Source organism: Plectropomus leopardus, unplaced genomic scaffold (assembly GCF_008729295.1).
Source record: "Plectropomus leopardus isolate mb unplaced genomic scaffold, YSFRI_Pleo_2.0 unplaced_scaffold1868, whole genome shotgun sequence".
Lineage (NCBI taxonomy): Eukaryota > Metazoa > Chordata > Actinopteri > Perciformes > Serranidae > Plectropomus > Plectropomus leopardus.
The window spans coordinates 18,729-40,374 of NW_024620141.1; the positions used below are offsets into that span (position 1 = coordinate 18,729).

Here is a 21,646-nt window from a genome sequence, read left to right on the forward strand (position 1 = left end):
TTTAAGAGATCAAGCCAGTCTGCTCATGTGTTAAAGGGTTAAAAAAAGGACCCTCATGTTGGCACTTGAATCTTGAGTTTAATACAATATGTTTCACTCATTTGTCAGCAGAGAATAAATAAGACTGAAAAAAAGGAAAGTTACAGGTTATAACCATCAGTTTAACAGCTTGATAAAGTGGAATATATGACGTTTGGTTATTTCTCATCACTGTGGATCATAGTGCACGAGTTTTTAAACATACAAAGTGGCATGCATATCAGAGATTTAACCCGTTTGTGAGCTCAGCATTCACAACGCTACTCAACGCGATGTTTTTTTTTTTTTTTTTTAGTGCGTCTTTATCCTCTTCTAGACAAAACCAGAACAAGAGCTGGCATTTCTGCAAATCATGGAAATCTTACATTTCTGCATTATTTTGTAGCAGCCAAACTTTTCCTTAAAACATAATTGATAAGATAAATTAGTAGGATGCAAATGTAATTTGGAGGAGACGGGTCTCGAAAGTGGTTGTTGGAACATTGTGCCGTTAAATAAATGATCATTAGGAGACATCGTCCCTGAACGTCTGCTGCATATTTTGTGTCGCTCCAGATTACGAGATATTTCCCCGACTGGTGGAACTAGATTAGATCTCAGAGGACCAATAACAGTGAGGAGATTCATCCACTTGGGAGCATGAAATGTCATCTTAATCTATCAGCAGCAAGTTTTAGGGATCCTTTTGCATCAGCTGTTTACAGCTCGAGATGTCGTCACCGTGATGTCAGCAAAAGCAGCACGGCCCTTAAGGCCACGTTCACACTGCAGGCAAATCCGACTGAAGACAGACCGTCCGCGCTGTCACTTGGAAGAGATCAGATTGGATTTGTTGCGTCCATACATCACTCAAAAAAACTACTAATGACGATGCACGGGTTGCTGTGGTGACGACGTAGGCGTCAGTACGTGTGCTGGTGACGCGGATTACCAACACGGAAGTATGAGCAGCGGAAAAATGGAGATACAACATCTCGCTATCCAAATACTTGTCAAGTCGCGGCGCTGACCTCCTCCGCCAAAATAAAATTAAATAAATGTATTATTTTATTTTATTTCATTTTATAATATAAATAATTTTATTTTGGTGGAGGAGTTTTGTTTTTAGATAAAACAAAATAAAAAATGTATAATTTTATTTTATTTTATTTTTATAAATTTAAATGTTCTATTTTTAAAATGTTGTTATGAAACGTACAAATGCAATGTATCAGTGGTTTGCAGAGATGCTGACTTTTTTTTGGCGACTGACTGAGAAACATTAAATGTCTGCAGATGCAGAAGCGAAATGTTATATCCAACAAAAAGAGGAATTAGAGTAACGTATGAACCGCTGAGGCTACATTTCGAGTTAATCAGAGAAGAAGAAACAGGAAGAGAAACATCAATAACAGAGTACCATGTTAAAGTCTTTCGTAGCTTATTAGCAGCTTTTCAGCAGAGAAACTGTACATCATCGATGAGCTCTGAGGGCCACAGCTGACCTTTTATTTCATCAAATAACCTGCAGACGAATCGATTCGTTGAGTCTGTAAAATGTCCGAAGAATCGATTATTAACCCTTTAAAATCCAGATCGATGTCACTTTTCTTGTCCTGCATTCAGGTGCCTTTCAAGAGTATTTCGACCTTTAGATTTTTCTGATTTCTTTGGAAAACAAGACTGAAAACGCAACTTCGCCAAGAAATGTCCCACGAACTGCAAGAAATTCTTAGATTTAGAAAATTATATTAAAAACAGAAAACTATATTTGTAATTATCATACTTGTATATTTAAAATGATCTCACAAAATGATAATTATGATTATTTTCAGGGACTCATGCCATTTCTTTTTGCTATTTTTCATGTAATTTTCTTGTGTGTTTGTTTGGTTTTTTTTACTAATTTCTTGCAGATTTTGGGCTCATTTCCTTTGTTAGTTGCTTGTTGCCTTCTTCTCATATATTTGAAAGAAATTGAGCAAATTTGCTCAAGTTTCAGACTCGTGTCAGAGTTCGGCTTCCGGTCTGGAGTTTAAAGCCTGCAGGTCCAAATGTGTCCAAACACTCGTCCTTCGCTCTGACCATCGTCTCGTCCTTTAAGGCGTCGTTTGCAGAGTTTTCTCGCCTGCAGTGTGAAGGCGAGACGCACTTTACGAAAATGCAAAGTCCACCAGTTTATGTCCCAGTTTTAAACTTTGTCGGTGAGGTGCGTTTTATGTTCACAGCCTGAACCACCAACGTAACTTAAACTCCACGCCGCTCAGGCCACGCAGTAACCGTGGCTCGCCATGAGGGCGGTCTGACTCTCCCTCCGCTTGTCCCTCTTCTTCCTCAGTCGGATCCTCCAGCAGACGGCGCTGGATCCCAGCAGGCCCAGTCCAGCAGACAGCAGCACCAGCCCCAGCACCGAGATGGTGGACCCGTGCGAGTTGAAGGTGTACGCCACCGCCGTGACCACGACTCCGGCGATGAGTACGACAACGCCAAACGGCACCATGCAGCGGTAGCAGGACATTTCAGCGCCACCTGTGGCCGCCGTCAGCTGGATCTCGTTGACGTGCGGGACGTGTGTCGTCACGACGACGACGCCGCGGTCCTTCCTGGCCTTCTCCCGGCTCAGCTTCTCGGCAGAGATGGATGTCGGCATCCTCACGGCGCCTCTGGGGATCCTGCCGGCTTTGCTGTGGAGGTCGTCCGGCATGGCGATCTTACTGGCGAGGAAGAGGTGGGCCATCTTTACACTGATGTCAGCAGTCAGCCAATCACAGAACAGCTAGCTGAAAAAGGAAAATTGAAGAGGTGTTAAAGAATCTCTCCTGTATCGACCTCAGTGGCTGAAAATGACATAAACAGCTACAACAAATATTAACCCTTTAACACCGGGAGCAACATCAGTTTACGCGTTCATTCAGACTCCGTTCACGAGCATTTAAACCTCTGAAACCCGAGAAAAACACCGAAAAAATCTGCAACTTGGCATGAAAAAAAAGACTAATGTCCAGAAACTCTTTTCTTTTTCTTTCTTTTTTCTTCCTTTTCTTTCTTTCGTTCTTATTAAATTTGGGTAGTTTTCTCCTAACTTGTAACTTATACTCGTGTTCTTGAAAGAAATTAAGCCAATTTGCTCATTTAATTTGAAGCATGCGTTGACAAAGCTCTCCTCCCTCTGACTCCTCATCATCCTCAGTGACGACGATCGTGACTCCTGATGTGTTTCATGATGTTCAGCTGCTGCTAACGACACTTTAATGTGAAACAGACGGAGGAAGCATTTAGATTTCATTAACAGCAGATCAGAAAACAGGGAGGGTCTCGCTAAACATGATCAGAGAGACATAAATCAGGGACAGTTAGAAATAATCGCCTGATGGAGGTCAGGAGGTCCATCATCTGCTGCAGTTTGGAAGTTACATCATCATCAAATAAGTGGAGTAATTAGTACTATTTTTTTTTAGTTTATTTTTCTTTCTTTTACCTGATTTATGTATTTATTTATTTATTTTGCTATTTTGTTTTACTTTTTACTCATTTCTTACAAATTTTGGGGTATTTTTTTTTCTTTTTTTGCCCTTAGCCTTCTTATGTTTTTTTTTTTTTAAACAAATCAAGCCAGAGTGACAGGGTTAGATAAAATTGTCAAGACATTTTGGCAAGATTTTGTAAAGTTATGTTTCTAAACATGTTAAATCATGTCCAACCGCCCGCTCCGACTGGAGCAGTTTTACAAACTGTCATTGTGTGCGAACAATATGCACAGAGGTGGTTATTAATAGCGCCCATACCACCGACTCATCACATGTACCTGTAAGCCAGGCATCACCAACTGGCGGACCACGGTCCAGATCCGGACCAAAACTTCGTCCCATCCGGACCCGTGGCCAAGTTGTAATAAAATGTAAGAATGAGAACAATATTTTTTAAGGAGTAGTGCTGGGCAATTAATCGAAAAATAATTGAAACCGACATTCAGAACCTCTAACCGATGTAACCTTGCCCATTTTGGGTATTTCAGTTATTTAAAAATTCCCTTAACCCTTTCCCCACCGGGGCAGCCAACTCCCACGCATCTGCCACGCGTCTCACGCTTTTGGGCTGTCTCACGCTCTCACAACAAAAAAAAAAAAACACCAAAACACAGCGAGGGCAGAAGTGTTGAACATTGATGTAAAAAAGTGAACAACTTTGACTGTAGAACAGCTGAGTGTTTGACAGCCACAGCATCTCATCATCACAGATCAAACAGCTGATGGTCCGACAGCAGCGCAGTGAGACAGACAAACAGAGCGCAGCTTCTCCTCAAAGCACCAAAGTGTCTGAAACAGACACATCTGCAGAGGTGAAAGTGACTTCTTTAGACTCTACAGACGACTTTGTGTTAGTTTCAGCTTTAATCAGACTTTGGATGAATTATTTAGAAACAGCAGGACGCATCGCTCCGTGTCTCATCCGGCCGCTCGCGCTGAGCTCTCATTATTATTTCCAGGGGCAGATGTAATGTTTTGGGGGCCCGGGGCCACAAGCACATGAGCTTATTTTCAGCCTTTCTCTAACTGTGAATGTCGGCAGGCTGTTGGCAGCTATAGGAGAAGTAGGCCGACTCAAAAGTTTTTAATTCCTGAGTAAAATGATTAATAGCACAGAAGTTTGACAGAAGCTGAAGTCAGAGTCCTGCAGTCAGGAGAGGTTGGCCTATTATCAGCACAATGTGCTTCAATTTACCTGAAGTTTGTTTCAGATGGAGCTTTTCATTTTATATAATGCTGGAAAGTTTAATAAATAATAATAAATCATATGTTTATTACACTCCAACACACCATGGTCACATGACACTGCGTCAGTGAACTATGAGGGCAAAAAACAAACCATAGTGATAAAGAGAATAATTTAAAAAAATATCAAATAACTCTACATTTATAATCATATCTTTATATTAGGTGACAGAAAAATTATAGATTCATTATAATTTATATATATTATTTATATTTAATGTTATGATTTTTTCTTGTCATTTTCTTTTTTTGCTAATATCAGGTCATTTTCTTCTAACTTTTTACTTCTTTCTTTTCCAATTTTTGGGTCAGTTGTTGTTAAGAGCCTCATCGCCCTCTTTCTTTGAAAGAAATCAGGCCAGTTTGTTAAGGTTTTAAAGGGTTAAATGGAGTCATTAGTTGATGTCAGAGCACTCTGAGAAGCATTTTTAAAGTGAGAAAAGATTTTACCTCGATGCCTTTTACCTCTGAGATCTGAAGAGATGTGACTGCTGAGACACACACACACTCACACACTCTAAGTTTTGATGATGCAAACACCTTCTTCTTCTCCTCTAGCGCTGTAAACGTAAAGCTCTTACTGTTGCCGTGTGCAGCTCTCCATGCTCTGTGTGTCTTCAGTCGCTCTGTGCAGACGCTCCACAGGTCGTCCGTCTGCGCTCGCCGCTCTGCATCGTCCTGACTGCAGGAATAAATGGGGGAATATGGCTATCAATAGAAAAAACGGGGGGCCTGCCTCCCCCACGCCTCCCTCCTCCCTCCCCCCACTCTGTTCCACCTCCTACTGGACCGACAAGAAAAGTTTTAACTCTTTCCTCCCTTCAGCTGGTGCCAACACACACTCATGCTCCTTAAAATAAACCCCAGACTCTCGTTAAATTATCCTTTAAAAATTATTATTTTATTGATGGAGGAGGAAAACACCTTAATTTGCCTTTTTTTGTTGAGACCACCTTAAAACAGCTGCTTCTTCTTTGGCAGTTTGCTTTTTAATAGAAAATTGAGGATGATTTACCATAAATACAAACATCCTGAGGATTATTTAGGCTTAATCATGATTTAAGAAGCCTTATTTGTGTTATGTTATTTGAAGATGAGAATGGCCCTGCTGAAAATGGAAAAGTCTTTCCTTTGCATTGTAAAAAAAAAAGCATTTCGATACCTAAAATTTTTAAAACAAACAAATATAAAAAGAAAGAAGTGCTTTAAAAGTTATAATAATTCTTTAAGCTAATTTTAAATAAACAATTCAGATAATTATAGATAATGTTTTCACTAGAATTTTCCCCCAAATTTACTAATTTTTTTTTTTTTTTTTTTTTTTTTTTTTTTTTTTACAAATTGTGAATTGTGCAGAACATTTATTACCAATTTTCCATAGTTTTGGAAAAAAAAAATAAAAATCAGAATTGTGTAAGGAAGCATAAGAGAAGAGATGCTGCTCTGGGTTTCAAAGGGTTAAAATTTAAGAGTTTAAACTTTATAAACAGGAGGCTGATACCGATTTTTATTCGTGGTACTGGAGACTCTTTTCTACCAAACTCATGCTTCATAAAAAGAAATAAAAAGCGTGCTGAAATGAAAATCCTCTGAAAGCATCGACACAGTAAATCTGCGACTTTACATCTGAACGCGCTCTGATTTCTCCTCCCAGGATCCTCCGGGGGAAAGCCTCCGCCCTGCAGACCTGCAACATCTGGGAGAATCAGCTGAGAGGAGCAGCTGAGGTTTATTTATCATCCTGATCCTCGTCGTCCTCTGAAGACTCCAAACAGCTCGGCTCTCGCGTCCTCGGTGGTCCCAGAGAGGACAGTTTGGGCCCGGAGAGAGAAGATGTTCCTGCAGGTGATGGTGACGCTTATTCCTCCGTCTGTGCGTTAATGAGTCCAGAGTCTGAGGTCACGTTTGAAACTTTTACTTCGTAAACCTTAAAGTTATAAGAAAATCAGAAAAAATATATTCACAGTGTGAATTTGTGGCAATTAATCAAGGAAAGAATAAATTCATTTTTCGTCACAAAATCAAAGAAGAAATCAAATTAAACATTTCAGAACAACAACAACCAGTAAGATCAGAAAACACTCATCTGACTCATTTAACCCTTTGAAACCTGAGCGAATTTGCTTGATTTCTCTCAAAAACACAGGGCAAGGGCAACGAGCAACTAACAAGAAATTGCCCAAAAATTAGCAAGAAATTAGTATAAACTTACAAAAAATAACTGAAAATAATGATATTTTAAAAAGTTAGTTTAATTTTAGTGCATAATTTTACATTTATTATTGAGAGGATTCTACATATATCTGTCTGGACATTTTTCACCTCATTTTTGAATAATATTTAATAATAATCCCCATTTCTTGCCAAGTTGCTAATTAAGTTTTTCCCCTTCGTTTGTGAAGGAAATAAAAGCAATTTTCTGCTAGTGAAAGGCGTGTGAGCGCAGCGCAAGAAAACTGACGTCGCTCCGGGTGTGTTAAAGGGTTAAAACGGTGAAAAAGCTCAGGATGGCGGCTCTGCGGCAGGTTATTTGTGAAATGGTGGATAAAAGCTGCTGATCTGAGGTGTGATCGCTCAGCTGCAGGTGCTTCTGGTGACAGCTGACCTTCTTCCCTCCAAACTCTCACAGCAGCTGCAACCTAAATAACAGACTCCGAAAGTTCTGCTGACTTCATCACTTCGTGCTCAAGTTTTTTCTCCAAATGAGCCTCAGTGAGAAAAGCTTCTCTCGGTCTGAAGTTTCTGTGCCGGCTGCTTCGATCGGGGAGCAGTCACAGATGTTGGCAATAAGATTTATTCTTCAGGCGGATGTTGAACTTTTCTATGTTTTAACCCAAAGCTTTCTGATAAACAACATCAGTTTTGTGCCTTTTTATGCACTTTGGCAGTGATACTCAATTTACGGCCAAATCTGGCCCCCCAGGATGCTGGGTGGCCCCCCAAAACCATTCTCTAATTCACAGTAAAAATAAAGTGATTCACACTGTGAATTGTTTTTGTCCTTTTAGTCTCCATAAGGTGCCAGAGACATAAAACAGCATCAAAACGGAGCTTTTTTTAAATTAAAAAACGAGCCAGAGGAGGATCCCCCACACCCCTGACAGAGGACACAGATAAGACACTAATGTCCTAAAATCACAGAAATGTCTAGAATGTGAGAAACTTTCTAAATCCTAAAATGTCCTAAGATCCTAAGAACGTCCTATCTCCTATAAATGTCCTAAACTCGAAGAAATGTCCTTAAAACTGCGAAATGTTCTAAAATCCTTGAAATGACCTTTAATCCAAGAAATGTCTTTTTTTTTTATCCTAAAAATGTCCTAAAATTCCAAAAATGTCCTAAAATCCCAGAAACGTCCTAAAATCCCAGAAATGTTTTTTTTTTAATCCTAGAAATGTCAGGAAATCCAAGAAATAACCTAAAATCTGAAAATGTCCTTTAATCCTAGAAACATTAATGGCCAAGTTGACTCTCACCGCTCAGAGTGAGAGTTTTTGGGGGCTAAAGATGCCTGTTTGGCGTTAGCGGGGCAGGTGGAGTATTTTGGGAACATTGTTCCTGCAGATTTGAAGGTTTTTCCAAACACACGCAGGTGTGAACGTCCTGCCGAGTCTGTTTGAGCACGACGCTGAAAATCAGAAGGTGAAGACACAAAGATCAGATTTATGTTGTTAATGTGATTTAAATCTCCTCCTCTGAGTCCAGCTGAGCACATCTGGCCTTATTTTCAAACTGAGCGGACTTTTGCTTTCGCAGATGATCCTCTGAGGGGTCGGCGAGGGTCAGCGGGGCCCCGGTGAGTCATTTGATCCACGTCGAGGGGTCACAGCAGCAGGGCCTGGGAGAGAAGCTGCAACCCCAAAAACACTGGGAGCTGCTGAGAGATGCAGATGTATAAAGTGAGTCATTTCATATCTTTTAACCCTTTGAAAACTTTTCTCATGTTCCTTTCAGAGGCCTTTTACAAGTATTTGAATCTTTGAACCCTGAGCAAATTAGAGCAATTGATAATTTTTTCAAAATATGGGGAAAAGGCTGTGAGCAACTTAGCAAGAAATATTCCATAAATTGCAAGAAATAAGTGGAAAAAATATTTTTAAAAGTTTAGAGAAAAAAAAAAATATATTTATGATAATCAGTTATATTTGAAATTAGGCTGGTTAATTATTATAGTTTTTCAGCACCAGGTCATATCCTTATTTAACATTTTTCTAAATTTATTTATTTATAGCTTATAATAACAATAATAAACTTTATTTATAGAGTACTTTTCATACATGGAATGCAGCTCAAAGTGCTTCACAATTTAAAAAAAAAATCAATTTAAGATTTTTCTAACTAATTTTCAGGTAATGCTTTTGGGACTTTAAAAAAATTTTTTTTTAAAAAAAATCAATTTTTGGGTCAAGAATTTTATTTGTCATCATGAACAGAAATTCAGTGAAACTGCACACCCCTCGCAGTGCACAACACACAGAAGGAAATAAATAAATAAATAAATAAAAAATAGATTTAAAAGTAAAGACAAAGCACCGATGATTAAATGGGCACACTGATAGTTAATATTAATCATTCATATCATTTCTTCTTTTGTTGCTCATTTCCATGTTTTTCAGAGAAATCAAGCCAACGTGCACAAAGGGTTAATATGTTTGTGTAGCCTCACGTTTTAATTTTCCTCCCTCACTTTCAGGGGCCTCTTGAGTGACACTGATTTTACTCTCCTGCTGTATTATGGTGTTATGGTATTATTTCCCTGAAGGACGTCTTCCGATGTTTCAGAGTGCAAAAATGAGACGTTTGATGAGCGCGCGGAGATCGATCCTCCTTCCCGCGCGAGGCCGCGGGATGAGTGCTAAATCACTTCCTTCCCGGATCCGTTTCTGGGTTGTGGATGATGTGAGTGATTTGCTTTGGATGCGGCTCTCTGGAGACTTCCTCCGCGCTCCCTCTCCGCAGCAGATGCTTTCAGCGCGTGCATGTGAAGTGGTGAGAGGTGAGCGGCTCACTGGAGCGCGCAGGACGGTGTTTGCGCTTTTTTCCCGCCCTCCTCCTTCCTGTGAATACAGGTGTGTTCACACCGCTGCGCTGTCGTCTCTCCATTTTCTTTGGCTCCGACCAAAGTGGAAAAGTTGACTTTGCAGTTTTGTAGCTTCGCAGGGCGGAGAAAGAAAAAAGTGTGAGTAAAAGTGCGCCGTCACAGCAGCAGCAGCCTCCGAGGCTTCAGCGGAGCAAAAACAAGCGGGACCAAAAATGTAAAAGCCAGAAAGGTGAAAAAAGAAAATCAGCTTTAGCTTTAAGGTTAAGTGGCGCTTTTCTTGACTTTTCTGCTTTCCTCTCTGCAGCTTTAACGCTGAGCGTTTTCTTCTCAAAGGCATCAGAGGAAGAAGGCAATGAGCAAAAAAATGACCAAAACATCAGCGAGAAATTTACAAAAAGTCACAGGAAAGTAAGCAACAAAAAAATGAAAGAAAACAAACACTAAAATGATCTTAAGAAAGTGTGGAAAAACATACAAAATTCTTCATCTTGTAGAATAACTCTTAATATATAATGATTCAATTCATAAATGAAGTTTTCTGCACACTTTTTTGAGCAGGTCATGTACCAGTTAAAATCAGTACGGCTGTGCGTTAATGGATCCCCAACAGCTTCATCACCCTGGCCCCCTTCAGGCTCTGACCACTATAATTGGTTAGTTAATGTCGTTAATACCCTGTCTGAATAAGAAGCAGAAAGGACGGGACGCCTGCTTCCTTGAGCTCACACACACGCACCTCAGCCACGTGAACACAGCGCCCTACAGCTTTCATGACCCCGCAGTAATAAGGATGCCATTAGTCATTGTGCTATGGTTTAATAGCGTCAGATTTATTATCCATACCTGCCTGATTGAAAACACTTCTGCGAAGAAACAAACAGGAAGGAGCTACATAAAAACAGGCACCGGAAATGACAGGATCCTTCACACTAACCATCATCGAACCCCGCATCAGCGCGCCCTGAAAATACAGAAAATCTGGAAAAAAAGGAAACATGCAAACACGGCAGCATGGTATTTTAAAACTTCATCTATTCGTAAACAGCTGACATGACTCCATTTTTTTTCCGCGGACTCCATTCAGGTCTCCGCCTTAAGATTTTTTAAGCATGCGATCATGGGAATGTTGATTAAGATGAAGCCCGCAAAGGAATAGATATCACCGCTTACAGTTTATTTTTCTCAAATTCGATAGAGCTTTTTCTTGTTGCTACCGCTGAAAAGAATCTGCATTGTGTGTCACGGGGAGGCTGTGCATGCCGATGTCTGCAGCTGACGTTCAGAGCAAATATCGTTGGCTGGCAATTAACTAAACGTGGCACACTGGCGTGTGATTGGTCAGAAGAGCCCATCAAGTCGCTGTCGGTAGCCGGACGCGCTGAAACTGCAAAGAAATCTTCAACGATTATAAAGTTTTTGTATGCTTTGATTTTTCTTACAACGCACATGTGTCATTTGGAGACCTAACTTTGCATCTAATAACATCACCGTACGCATGAACCAAACAAACTCACAGGATTGAGGGCGAGCTGACACACAAAGTACATGTCACCATGTTAATATAAACAAGACGGAATTGAATGTGAGACGACAAGACAAAACCCTAGTACCATGGAGACTAAACGACACAAGATAACCGTCACCGGAATAGACGTGCCTAGGGCGTACCACTGGCCTCACCCATAACTCGTGATGCCACACAACCGCGCGGGACATGCTCATACAGGGCCAAAGGAGCAGCTGTGGGTCCAATGGGCCACGGTGCCACGTCACTACGAGAGCAATCTCATAGAGTTTTCCGCTGCTCCTCCTCAGAGTTGTTGGTATCCAAAAGCATACTCACTTTCCACATGCAAGCGCCATGCGTTTGATTGCTTTCAAAAAACAAGACGATAACACGAGAAGTAGCACGCTGGGGAGAAATGTTCGGGAGCTGCGGCGAAAACAAAGTTAACTCGTCGCTCAAGCGTAGACAAGGTCGCTGAACCTGCAGGACACATCTAGTTTTAGCGGATTACCACCCAGTCATTTAAAAAAAAACCCAAAAACGATCCGGGAAAAAATGAGCGAAGTGATACATGAATACTTGAAGTGACCTTGATAGTTTGTGCTGTTCAACATGTAAACCACTGAAAGGAACTTCACAACAAAACTGCTGAATGAAACACCAATAATTTAACCTGTGGGAAAAAAGAATAGCGCGAAATAGGATTAGATTGTCAAATATCTCCTCAGATTATTCTCAGGAACTCCCTCATTACAAACAAGACTTCTCATATATTACGACATTACGAGGTCCGACTGACTCTCCGGAATTCCACTGGATCGTACAGAGTTCTCAAACACGTATACAGGGGAAACAAACGCAATTCCTGTAGTTATCCAGGGAAATACAAATGCATTAATTACCAACCATAGATTCTGCATCATAATATTGTTTCTGATTATTTTATTCGAGTGTCCTGCAATTTTGCTCCTTGCTGTGTGTTTCTTGCAAATGTACGTGAGGCTGTACTAACAAAAATATTCCTTTGTGCTTCGTCATAGCTGGCTTGATTTCGTGCGTTATGAAATACATCAAGGAAATGAGCTGAATGTGAAGATTATGAAATGAACAAATTAATATTTTTTTTCAGTTTTTTTTTTCGGTAATTTTTTTTTTTCTTTATTTTTTTATTTTTTTTTTTTATTTTTTTTTTTATTTTTTCCTTTCTTGTGTTTTTGTTGTCACACTGCGAGTGGTGTGGTGTTAAGTACACGTTGGTTACCTTGGAGTTGTTGTCACTGAAATGTGACCCCCCACCTTAAGCCTGTGTTCATGTGACATAATAAAAAAAAATTCTTGGGGGACCCAAAAATTGATTTTTTCTTAAAAAAAAATTTTTTTAAAAGTCCCCAAAAGCATTACCTTGGGAAAATTGTTAGAAAAATCTTGGTTTAAATGGATTTTTTTTTTAAATTGTTCTTGAAGCAACTTAGGATGGAGCTGGCATTCCCATGTTATTCGAGAAAAGTAACTCTATGAAAATATAAGTTTTTTATTGTTATATAAAGCGATATGAAATAAAATAAATTTATGAAAAATGTTAAATAAGATATGACTGGTGCCTGAAAAAACTGTTAATAATTAACCAGGCCTAAATTTCAAATATAACTGATTGTGTCATAAAAAATGTGATTTTTTTTTTTTTCTCTAAAAACAGTTTTAAAAAATATTTTTTTCCACTTATTTCTTGCCAATTTATGGAATATTTCTTTGCTAAGTTGGCTCACACAGCCTTTTCCCCATATTTTGCAGAAAATGAATTATCAATTGCCTCTAATTTGCTCAGGGTTCAAAGATTCCAAAATACTTGTAAAAAAAGTGGGCCTCTGGAAAGGAAACATTAGAAAAGTTTTCAAAGTGGTTAAAATGTGAGTGATATGGGAAATGACTCAACTTTTACAATCTGCATCTCTCAGGCAGCTCCCAGTGTTTTGTTGTTGGGGTTGCAGCTTCACTCTCCCAGGCCCTGCTTGCTGTGACCCCCCTCGGGACGTGGATCAAATGACACACCGGGGCCCCGATTGGACCCTCGCCGACCCCTCAGATTACAGTTGGATCACAATGTTGCGAAAAACCAAAAGTCCGCTTAGTTGGAAAATAAGGCCCTGATTTTGTGTGCTCAGCTGGGGGACTCAGAGGGGGAAGGATAATTTAAATCACATTAACAAAACTAAATCTGATCCTTTGTGTCTTCCACCTTCTGATTTTCAGCGTCGTGCTCAAACAGAGGGGACTCGCAGGGGTACGTTTGCGAAACATGGTAACTCCTGCGGTCCAGCTTGTTTGGAACAATTTTCAAATCTGGGACAGGAAAACAATGTTTCCCAAAATACTTCCACCCATGCCCCGCTAACGCCACAACAGGGCATCTTTTTAGCCCCCCAAAAACTCTCAGACTCTGAGCCTGTGAAAGAGTCCAACTTGGCCATGTAATGTTTCTAGGATTAAAGGACATTTTCAGATTTTTTAGGGTTATTTCTTGGATTTCCTGAGTTTCTATATGATCCCCTGGATTAAAAAAAAAACATTTTCTGGGAGGGCCGAATATGGAACGTTTTCTGGGATTTTAGGGGACATTTTGGAATTTTACGACCCACATTTTTAGGATAGGAAAAAAAAAGGTGGAACCATTTCTTGGATTTAAGGGGTCATTTACAATGAAAAGATATTTTTAGGAACATTTTTTCGCAGTTTTTAAGGACATTTTCTTCGAGTTTTGGGGGGAATTTATAGGAGATAGGACGTTCTTAGATTCTTAGGCACATTTTTAAGGATTTAGGAAAAGTTTCTGTGTCACATTCTAGACATTTCTGTGATTTTCTGGGACATTAGTGTGTCTTATTCTGGACCACTCTGTTCAGGGGGGTGGTGGGGGATCCTCCTCTGGCTCGTTTTTTTAATTTAACACAAGCTCCGTTTTGATGCTGATTTTATGTCTCTGGGGCACCTTATGGAGACTAAAAGTGGGGACAAAAACAATTCAACAGACAGTGTGATATCACTTTATTTTTACTGTGAATTAGGGGAGAATGGTTTGGGGGGCCACCCTAGGCATCATTGTCTGGGGGCCATGTGCAGGATTTGGCCGTAAATTGAGTATCCACTGCCAAAGTGCATAAAAAGGCACAAAACTGATGTTGTTTATCAGAAAAGCTTTGGGTTAAAACATAGAAAATTTCAACATCCGCCTGAAGAATAAATCTTACTTGCCAACATCTGTGACTGCTCCCCGATCGAAGCAGCCGCACAGAAACTTCAGACCGAGAGAAGCTTTTCTCACTGAGGCTCATTTGGAGAAAAAACTTGAGCACGAAGTGATGAAGTCAGCAGAAACTTTCGGAGTCTGATCTATTTAGGACTTTGCAGCTGCTGTGAGAGTTTGGAGGGACAAGATAAGGTCAGCTGTCACCAGAAAGCACCTGCAGCTGAGCGATCACACCTCAGTTCACAGCTTTTATTCCACCATTTCACAAATAACCTGCCGCAGAGCCGCCATCCTGAGCCCTTTTTTTCAACCGTTTTTAAAACCCTTTAACACCCCGGAGCGGACGTCAGTTTTTTCCTTGCGCGGGCGCTCACACGCCTTTCACTAGCAGAAAATTGGCTTTTATTTCCTTCACAAACGAAGGGAAAAACTTAATTAGCAACTTGGCAAGAAATGGGATTATTATTAAATATTATTCAAAAATTAGGTGAAAAATGTCCCAGACGTGATATATATGTAGACAAAATCCTCTCAATAATAAATGTAAAATTATGCACTAAAATAAAACTAATTTTTTAAAATCAATCATTATTTTCAGTTATTTTTTGTAAGAACATTTATACTAATTTCTTGCTAATTTTTGGGCAATTTCTTGTTAGTTGCACGTTGCCCTGGTATTTTGCCCTGTGTTTTTTTGAGAGAAATCAAGCAAAATTCGCTCAGGTTTCATTGCTAAAGGGTTAAATGAGTCAGATGAGTGTTTTCTGATCTTACTGGTTTGTTGTTGTGTTTCTTTTGAAATGTTTAATTTGATTTCTTCTTTGATTTGTGACGAAAAATGAATTTATTCTTTCCTTTGATTAATTGCCACAAATTCACACTGTTTGAATATATTTTTTCTGATTTTCTTATAACTTTAAGGTTTTACGAAGTAAAAAGTTTCAAACGTGACCTCAGACTCTGGACTCTTTAACGCACAGACGGAGGAATAAGCGTCACCATCACCTGCAGGAACATCTTCTCTCTCCGGGCCCAAACTGTCCTCTCTGGGACCACGAGGACGCGAGAGCCGAGCTGTTTGGAGTCTTCAGAGGACGACGAGGATCAGGATGATAAATAAACCTCAGCTGCTCCTCTCAGCTGATTCCTCCCAGATGTTGCAGGTCTGCAGGGCGGAGGCTTTCCCCCGGAGGATCCTGGGAGGAGAAATTCAGAGCGCGTTCAGATGTAAAGTCGCAGATTTACTGTGTCGATGCTTTCAGAGGATTTTTCATTTCAGCACGCTTTTTATTTCTTTTTATGAAGCATGAGTTTGGTAGAAAAGAGTCTCCAGTACCACGAATAAAAATCGGTATCAGCCTCCTGTTTTATAAAGTTTTTAAACTCTTAAATTTTAACCCTTTGAAACCCAGAGCAGCATCTCTTCTCTTATGCTTCCTTACACAATTCTGATTTTTATTTTTTTTTTCCAAAACTATGGAAAAATTGGTAATATAAATGTTCTGCACAAATTCACAATTTGTAAAAAAAAAAAAAAAAAAAAAAAAAGAAAAAAAAATTAGTAAATTTGGGGGAAAATTTCTAGTGAAAACATTTATCTATAATTATCTGAATTGTTTATTTAAAAATTAGCTTAAAGAATTATTATAACTTTTAAAGCACTTCTTTCTTTTTATATTTGTTTGTTTTAAAAATTTTAGGTATCGAAATGCTTTTTTTTTTACAATGCAAAGGAAAGACTTTTCCCCATTTTCAAGCAGGGCCATTCTCATCTTCAAATAATAACATAACACAAATAAGGCTTCTTAAATCATGATTAAGCCTAAATAATCCTCAGGATGTTTGTATTTATGGTAAATCATCCTCAATTTTCTATTAAAAAGCAGCAAACTGCCAAAGAAGAAGCAGCTGTTTAAGGGTGATCAGGGTCTCAACAAAAAAAGGCAAATTAAGGTGTTTTCCTCCTCCATCAATAAAAATAATAATTTTTAAAGGATAATTTAACGAGAGTCTGGGGTTTATTTTAAGGAAGCATAGAGTGTGTGTTGGCACCAGCTGAAGGGAGGAAAGAGTTAAAACTTTTTCTTGTCGGTCCAGTAGGAGGTGGAACAGAGTGGGGGGAGGGAGGAGGGAGGCGTGGGGGGAGGGCAGGCCCCCCGTTTTTTCTATTGATAGCCATATTCCCCCATTTATTCCTGCAGTCAGGACGATGCAGAGCGGCGAGAGCGCAGACGGACGACCTGTGGAGCGTCTGCACAGAGCGACTGAAGACACACAGAGCATGGAGAGCTGCACACGGCAACAGTAAGAGCTTTACGTTTACAGCGCTAGAGGAGAAGAAGAAGTGTGTTTGCATCATCAAAACTTAAGAGTGTGTGAGTGTGTGTGTGTGTGTGCTCAGCAGTCACATCTCTTCAGATCTCAGAGGTAAAAGGCATCGAGGTAAAAAATTTTTCTCACTTTAAAAATGCTTCTCAGAGTGCTCTGACATCAACTAATGACTCCATTTAACCCTTTAAAACCTTAACAAACTGGCCTGATTTCTTTCAAAGAAAGAGGGCGATGAGGCTCTTAACAACAACAACTGACCCAAAAATTGGAAAAGAAAGAAGTAAAAAAGTTAGAAGAAAATGACCTGATATTAGCAAAAAAAGAAAATGACAAGAAAAAATCATAACATTTAAATATAAATAATATATATAAATTATAATGAATCTATAATTTTTCTGTCACCTAATATAAAGATATGATTATAAATGTAGAGTTATTTGATATTTTTTTTAAATTATTCTCTTTATCACTATGGTTTGTTTTTTTTTGCCCTCATAGTTCACTGACGCAGTGTCATGTGACCATGGTGTGTTGGAGTGTAATAAACATATGATTTTTATTATTATTTATTAAACTTTCCAGCATTATATAAAATGAAAAGCTCCATCTGAAACAAACTTCAGGTAAATTGAAGCACATTGTGCTGATAATAGGCCAACCTCTCCTGACTGCAGGACTCTGACTTCAGCTTCTGTCAAACTTCTGTGCTATTAATCATTTTACTCAGGAATTAAAAACTTTTGAGTCGGCCTACTTCTCCTATAGCTGCCAACAGCCTGCCGACATTCACAGTTAGAGAAAGGCTGAAAATAAGCTCATGTGCTTGTGGCCCCGGGCCCCAAAACATTACATCTGCCCCTGGAAATAATAATGAGAGCTCAGCGCGAGCGGGCTGGATGAGACACGGAGCGATGCGTCCTGCTGTTTCTAAATAATTCATCCAAAGTCTGATTAAAGCTGAAACTAACACAAAGTCGTCTGTAGAGTCTAAAGAAGTCACTTTCACCTCTGCAGATGTGTCTGTTTCAGACACTTTGGTGCTTTGAGGAGAAGCTGCGCTCTGTTTGTCTGTCTCACTGCGCTGCTGTCGGACCATCAGCTGTTTGATCTGTGATGATGAGATGCTGTGGCTGTCAAACACTCAGCTGTTCTACAGTCAAAGTTTGTTCACTTTTTTACATCAATGTTCAACACTTCTGCCCTTGCTGTGTTTTGGTGTTTTTTTTTTGTTGTGAGAGCGTGAGACAGCCCAAAAGCGTGAGACGCGTGGCAGATGCGTGGGAGTTGGCTGCCCCGGTGGGGAAAGGGTTAAGGGAATTTTTAAATAACTGAAATACCCAAAATGGGCAAGGTTACATCGGTTAGAGGTTCTGAATGTCGGTTTCAATTATTTTTCGATTAATTGCCCAGCACTACTCCTTAAAAAATATTGTTCTCATTCTTACATTTTATTACAACTTGGCCACGGGTCCCGGATGGGACGAAGTTTTGGTCCGGATCTGGACCGTGGTCCCCGCCAGTTGGTGATGCCTGGCTTTACAGGTACATGTGATGAGTCGGTGGTATGGGCGCTATTAATAACCACCTCTGTGCATATTGTTCGCACACAATGACAGTTTGTAAAACTGCTCCAGTCGGAGCGGGCGGTTGGACATGATTTAACATGTTTAGAAACATAACTTTACAAAATCTTGCCAAAATGTCCTTGACAATTTTATCTAAAACCCTGTCACTCTGGCTTGATTTGTTTAAAAAAAAAAAAACATAAAGAAGGCTAAGGGCAAAAAAAAGAAAAAAATACCCCAAAATTTGTAAAAAATGAGTAAAAAGTAAAACAAAATAGCAAAAAAATAAATAAATAAATACATAAATCAGGTAAAAAGAAAGAAAAATAAACTAAAAAAAAAAAAAAAAAAAAATAGTACTAATTACTCCACTTATTTGATGATGTAACTTCCAAACTGCAGCAGATGATGGACCTCCTGACCTCCATCAGGCGATTATTTCTAACTGTCCCTGATTTATGTCTCTGATCATGTTTAGCGAGACCCTCCCTGTTTTCTGATCTGCTGTTAATGAAATCTAAATGCTTCCTCCGTCTGTTTCACATTAAAGTGTCGTTAGCAGCAGCTTGAACATCATGAAACACATCAGGAGTCACGATCGTCGTCACTGAGGATGAGGGAGTCAGAGGGAGGGAAGCTTTGTCAACGCATGCTTCAAATTAAATGAGCAAATTGGCTTAATTTCTTTCAAGAACACGAGTATAAGTTACAAGTTAGGAGAAAACTACCCAAATTTAATAAGAACGAAAGAAAGAAAAGGAAGAAAAAAGAAAGAAAAAGAAAAGAGTTTCTGGACATTAGTCGTTTTTTTTCATGCCAAGTTGCAGATTTTTTCGGTGTTTTTCTCGGGTTTCAGAGGTTTAAATGCTCGTGAACGGAGTCTGAATGAACACGTAAACTGATGTTGCTCCCGGTGTTAAAGGGTTAATATTTGTTGTAGCTGTTTATGTCATTTTCAGCCACTGAGGTCGATACAGGAGAGATTCTTTAACACCTCTTCAATTTCCTTTTTCAGCTAGCTGTTCTGTGATTGGCTGACTGCTGACATCAGTGTAAAGATGGCCCACCTCTTCCTCGCCAGTAAGATCGCCATGCCGACGACCTCCACAGCAAAGCGGGCAGGATCCCCAGAGGCGCCGTGAGGATGCCGACATCCATCTCTGCGAGAAGCTGAGCCGGGAGAAGGCCAGGAAGGACCGCGGCGTCGTCGTGACGACACACGTCCCGCACGTCAACGAGATCCAGCTGACGGCGGCCACAGGTGGCGCTGAAATGTCCTGCTACCGCTGCATGGTGCCGTTTTGGCGTTGTCGTACTCATCGCCGGAGTCGTGGTCACGGCGGGTGGCGTACACCTTCAACTCGCACGGGTCCCACCATCTCGGTGCTGGGGCTGGTGCTGCTGTCTGCTGGACTGGGCCTGCATGGATCCAGTGCCGTCTGCTGGAGGATCCGACTGAGGAAGAAGAGGGACAAGCGGAGGGAGAGTCAGACCGCCCTCATGGCGAGCCACGGTTACTGCGTGGCCTGAGCGGCGTGGAGTTTAAGTTACGTTGGTGGTTCAGGCTGTGAACATAAAACGCACCTCACCGACAAAGTTTAACTGGGACATAAACTGGTGGACTTTGCATTTTCGTAAAGTGCGTCTCGCCTTCACGCTGCAGGCGAGAAAACTCTGCAAACGACGCCTTAAAGGACGAGACGATGGTCAGAGCGAAGGACGAGTGTTTGGACACATTTGGACCTGCAGGCTTTAAACTCCAGACCGGAAGCCGAACTCTGACACGAGTCTGAAACTTGAGCAAATTTGCTCAATTTCTTTCAAATGTATGAGAAGAAGGCAACAAGCAACTAACAAAGGAAATGAGCCCAAAATCTGCAAGAAATTAGTAAAAAAAAACCAAACAAAACACACAAGAAAATTACATGAAAAATAGCAAAAAGAAATGGCATGAGTCCCTGAAAATAATCATAATTATCATTTTGTGAGATCATTTTAAATATACAAGTATGATAATTACAAATATAGTTTTCTGTTTTTTAATATATAATTTTCTAAATCTAAGAATTTCTTGCAGTTCGTGGGACATTTCTTGGCGAAGTTGCGTTTTCAGTCTTGTTTTCCAAAGAAATCAGAAAAATCTAAAGGTCGAAATACTCTTGAAAGGCACCTGAATGCAGGACAAGAAAAGTGACATCGATCTGGATTTTAAAGGGTTAATAATCGATTCTTCGGACATTTTACAGACTCAACGAATCGATTCGTCTGCAGGTTTATTTGATGAAATAAAAGGTCAGCTGTGGCCCTTCAGAGCTCATCGATGATGTACAGTTTCTCTGCTGAAAAGCTGCTAATAAGCTACGAAAGACTTTAACATGGTACTCTGTTATTGATGTTTCTCTTCCTGTTTCTTCTTCTCTGATTAACTCGAAATGTGGCCTCAGCGGTTCATACGTTACTCTAATTCCTCTTTTTGTTGGATATAACATTTCGCTTCTGCATCTGCAGACATTTAATGTTTTTCTCAGTCAGTCGCCAAAAAAAAGTCAGCATCTCTGCAAACCACTGATACATTGCATTTGTACGTTTCATAACAACATTTTAAAAATAGAACATTTAAATTTATAAAAATAAAATAAAATAAAATTATACATTTTTTATTTTGTTTTATCTAAAAACAAAACTCCTCCACCAAAATAAAATTATTTATATTATAAAATGAAATAAAATAAAATAATACATTTATTTAATTTTATTTTGGCGGAGGAGGTCAGCGCCGCGACTTGACAAGTATTTGTGGCGAGATGTTGTATCTCCATTTTTCCGCTGCTCATACTTCCGTGTTGGTAATCCGCGTCACCAGCACACGTACTGACGCCTACGTCGTCACCACAGCAACCCGTGCATCGTCATTAGTAGTTTTTTGAGTGATGTATGGACGCAACAAATCCAATCTGATCTCTTCCAAGTGACAGCGCGGACGGTCTGTCTTCAGTCGGATTTGCCTGCAGTGTGAACGTGGCCTTAAGGGCCGTGCTGCTTTTGCTGACATCACGGTGACGACATCTCGAGCTGTAAACAGCTGATGCAAAAGGATCCCTAAAACTTGCTGCTGATAGATTAAGATGACATTTCATGCTCCCAAGTGGATGAATCTCCTCACTGTT

At 39.9% G+C, this 21,646-nt stretch overlaps 1 protein-coding gene and 1 pseudogene across 2 annotated transcripts; one reads left to right on the top strand and one right to left on the bottom strand.

Moving 5' to 3' along the window:
- Positions 1-2,231: 2,231 nt before the first annotated feature.
- LOC121965119 (transmembrane protein 100-like) lies at positions 2,232-5,457 on the bottom strand. Of its 2 annotated transcripts, none has more exons than XM_042515282.1 (2): positions 5,372-5,457; positions 2,232-2,798 (listed from the first exon to the last, which is right to left on the bottom strand). In XM_042515282.1, the coding sequence occupies exon 2, from the start codon at positions 2,753-2,755 to the stop codon at positions 2,282-2,284; it is 474 nt and encodes a 157-aa protein (XP_042371216.1). In that variant the 5' UTR covers positions 2,756-2,798; positions 5,372-5,457; the 3' UTR covers positions 2,232-2,281. The 2 variants fall into 2 exon arrangements, with proteins under 2 accessions (XP_042371216.1, XP_042371218.1); XM_042515284.1 differs by lacking the exon at positions 5,372-5,457 and adding an exon at positions 5,256-5,279.
- Positions 5,458-16,960: 11,503 nt separating this feature from the next.
- On the top strand, positions 16,961-20,343 carry LOC121965120 (annotated as a pseudogene).
- Positions 20,344-21,646: the final 1,303 nt, after the last annotated feature.

What these genes read in the sequence shown, in the direction of transcription:
- LOC121965119 (XM_042515282.1), bottom strand. Translation starts at nt 2,755, where the DNA reads ATGGCCCACCTCTTCCTCGCCAGTAAGATCGCCATGCCGGACGACCTC.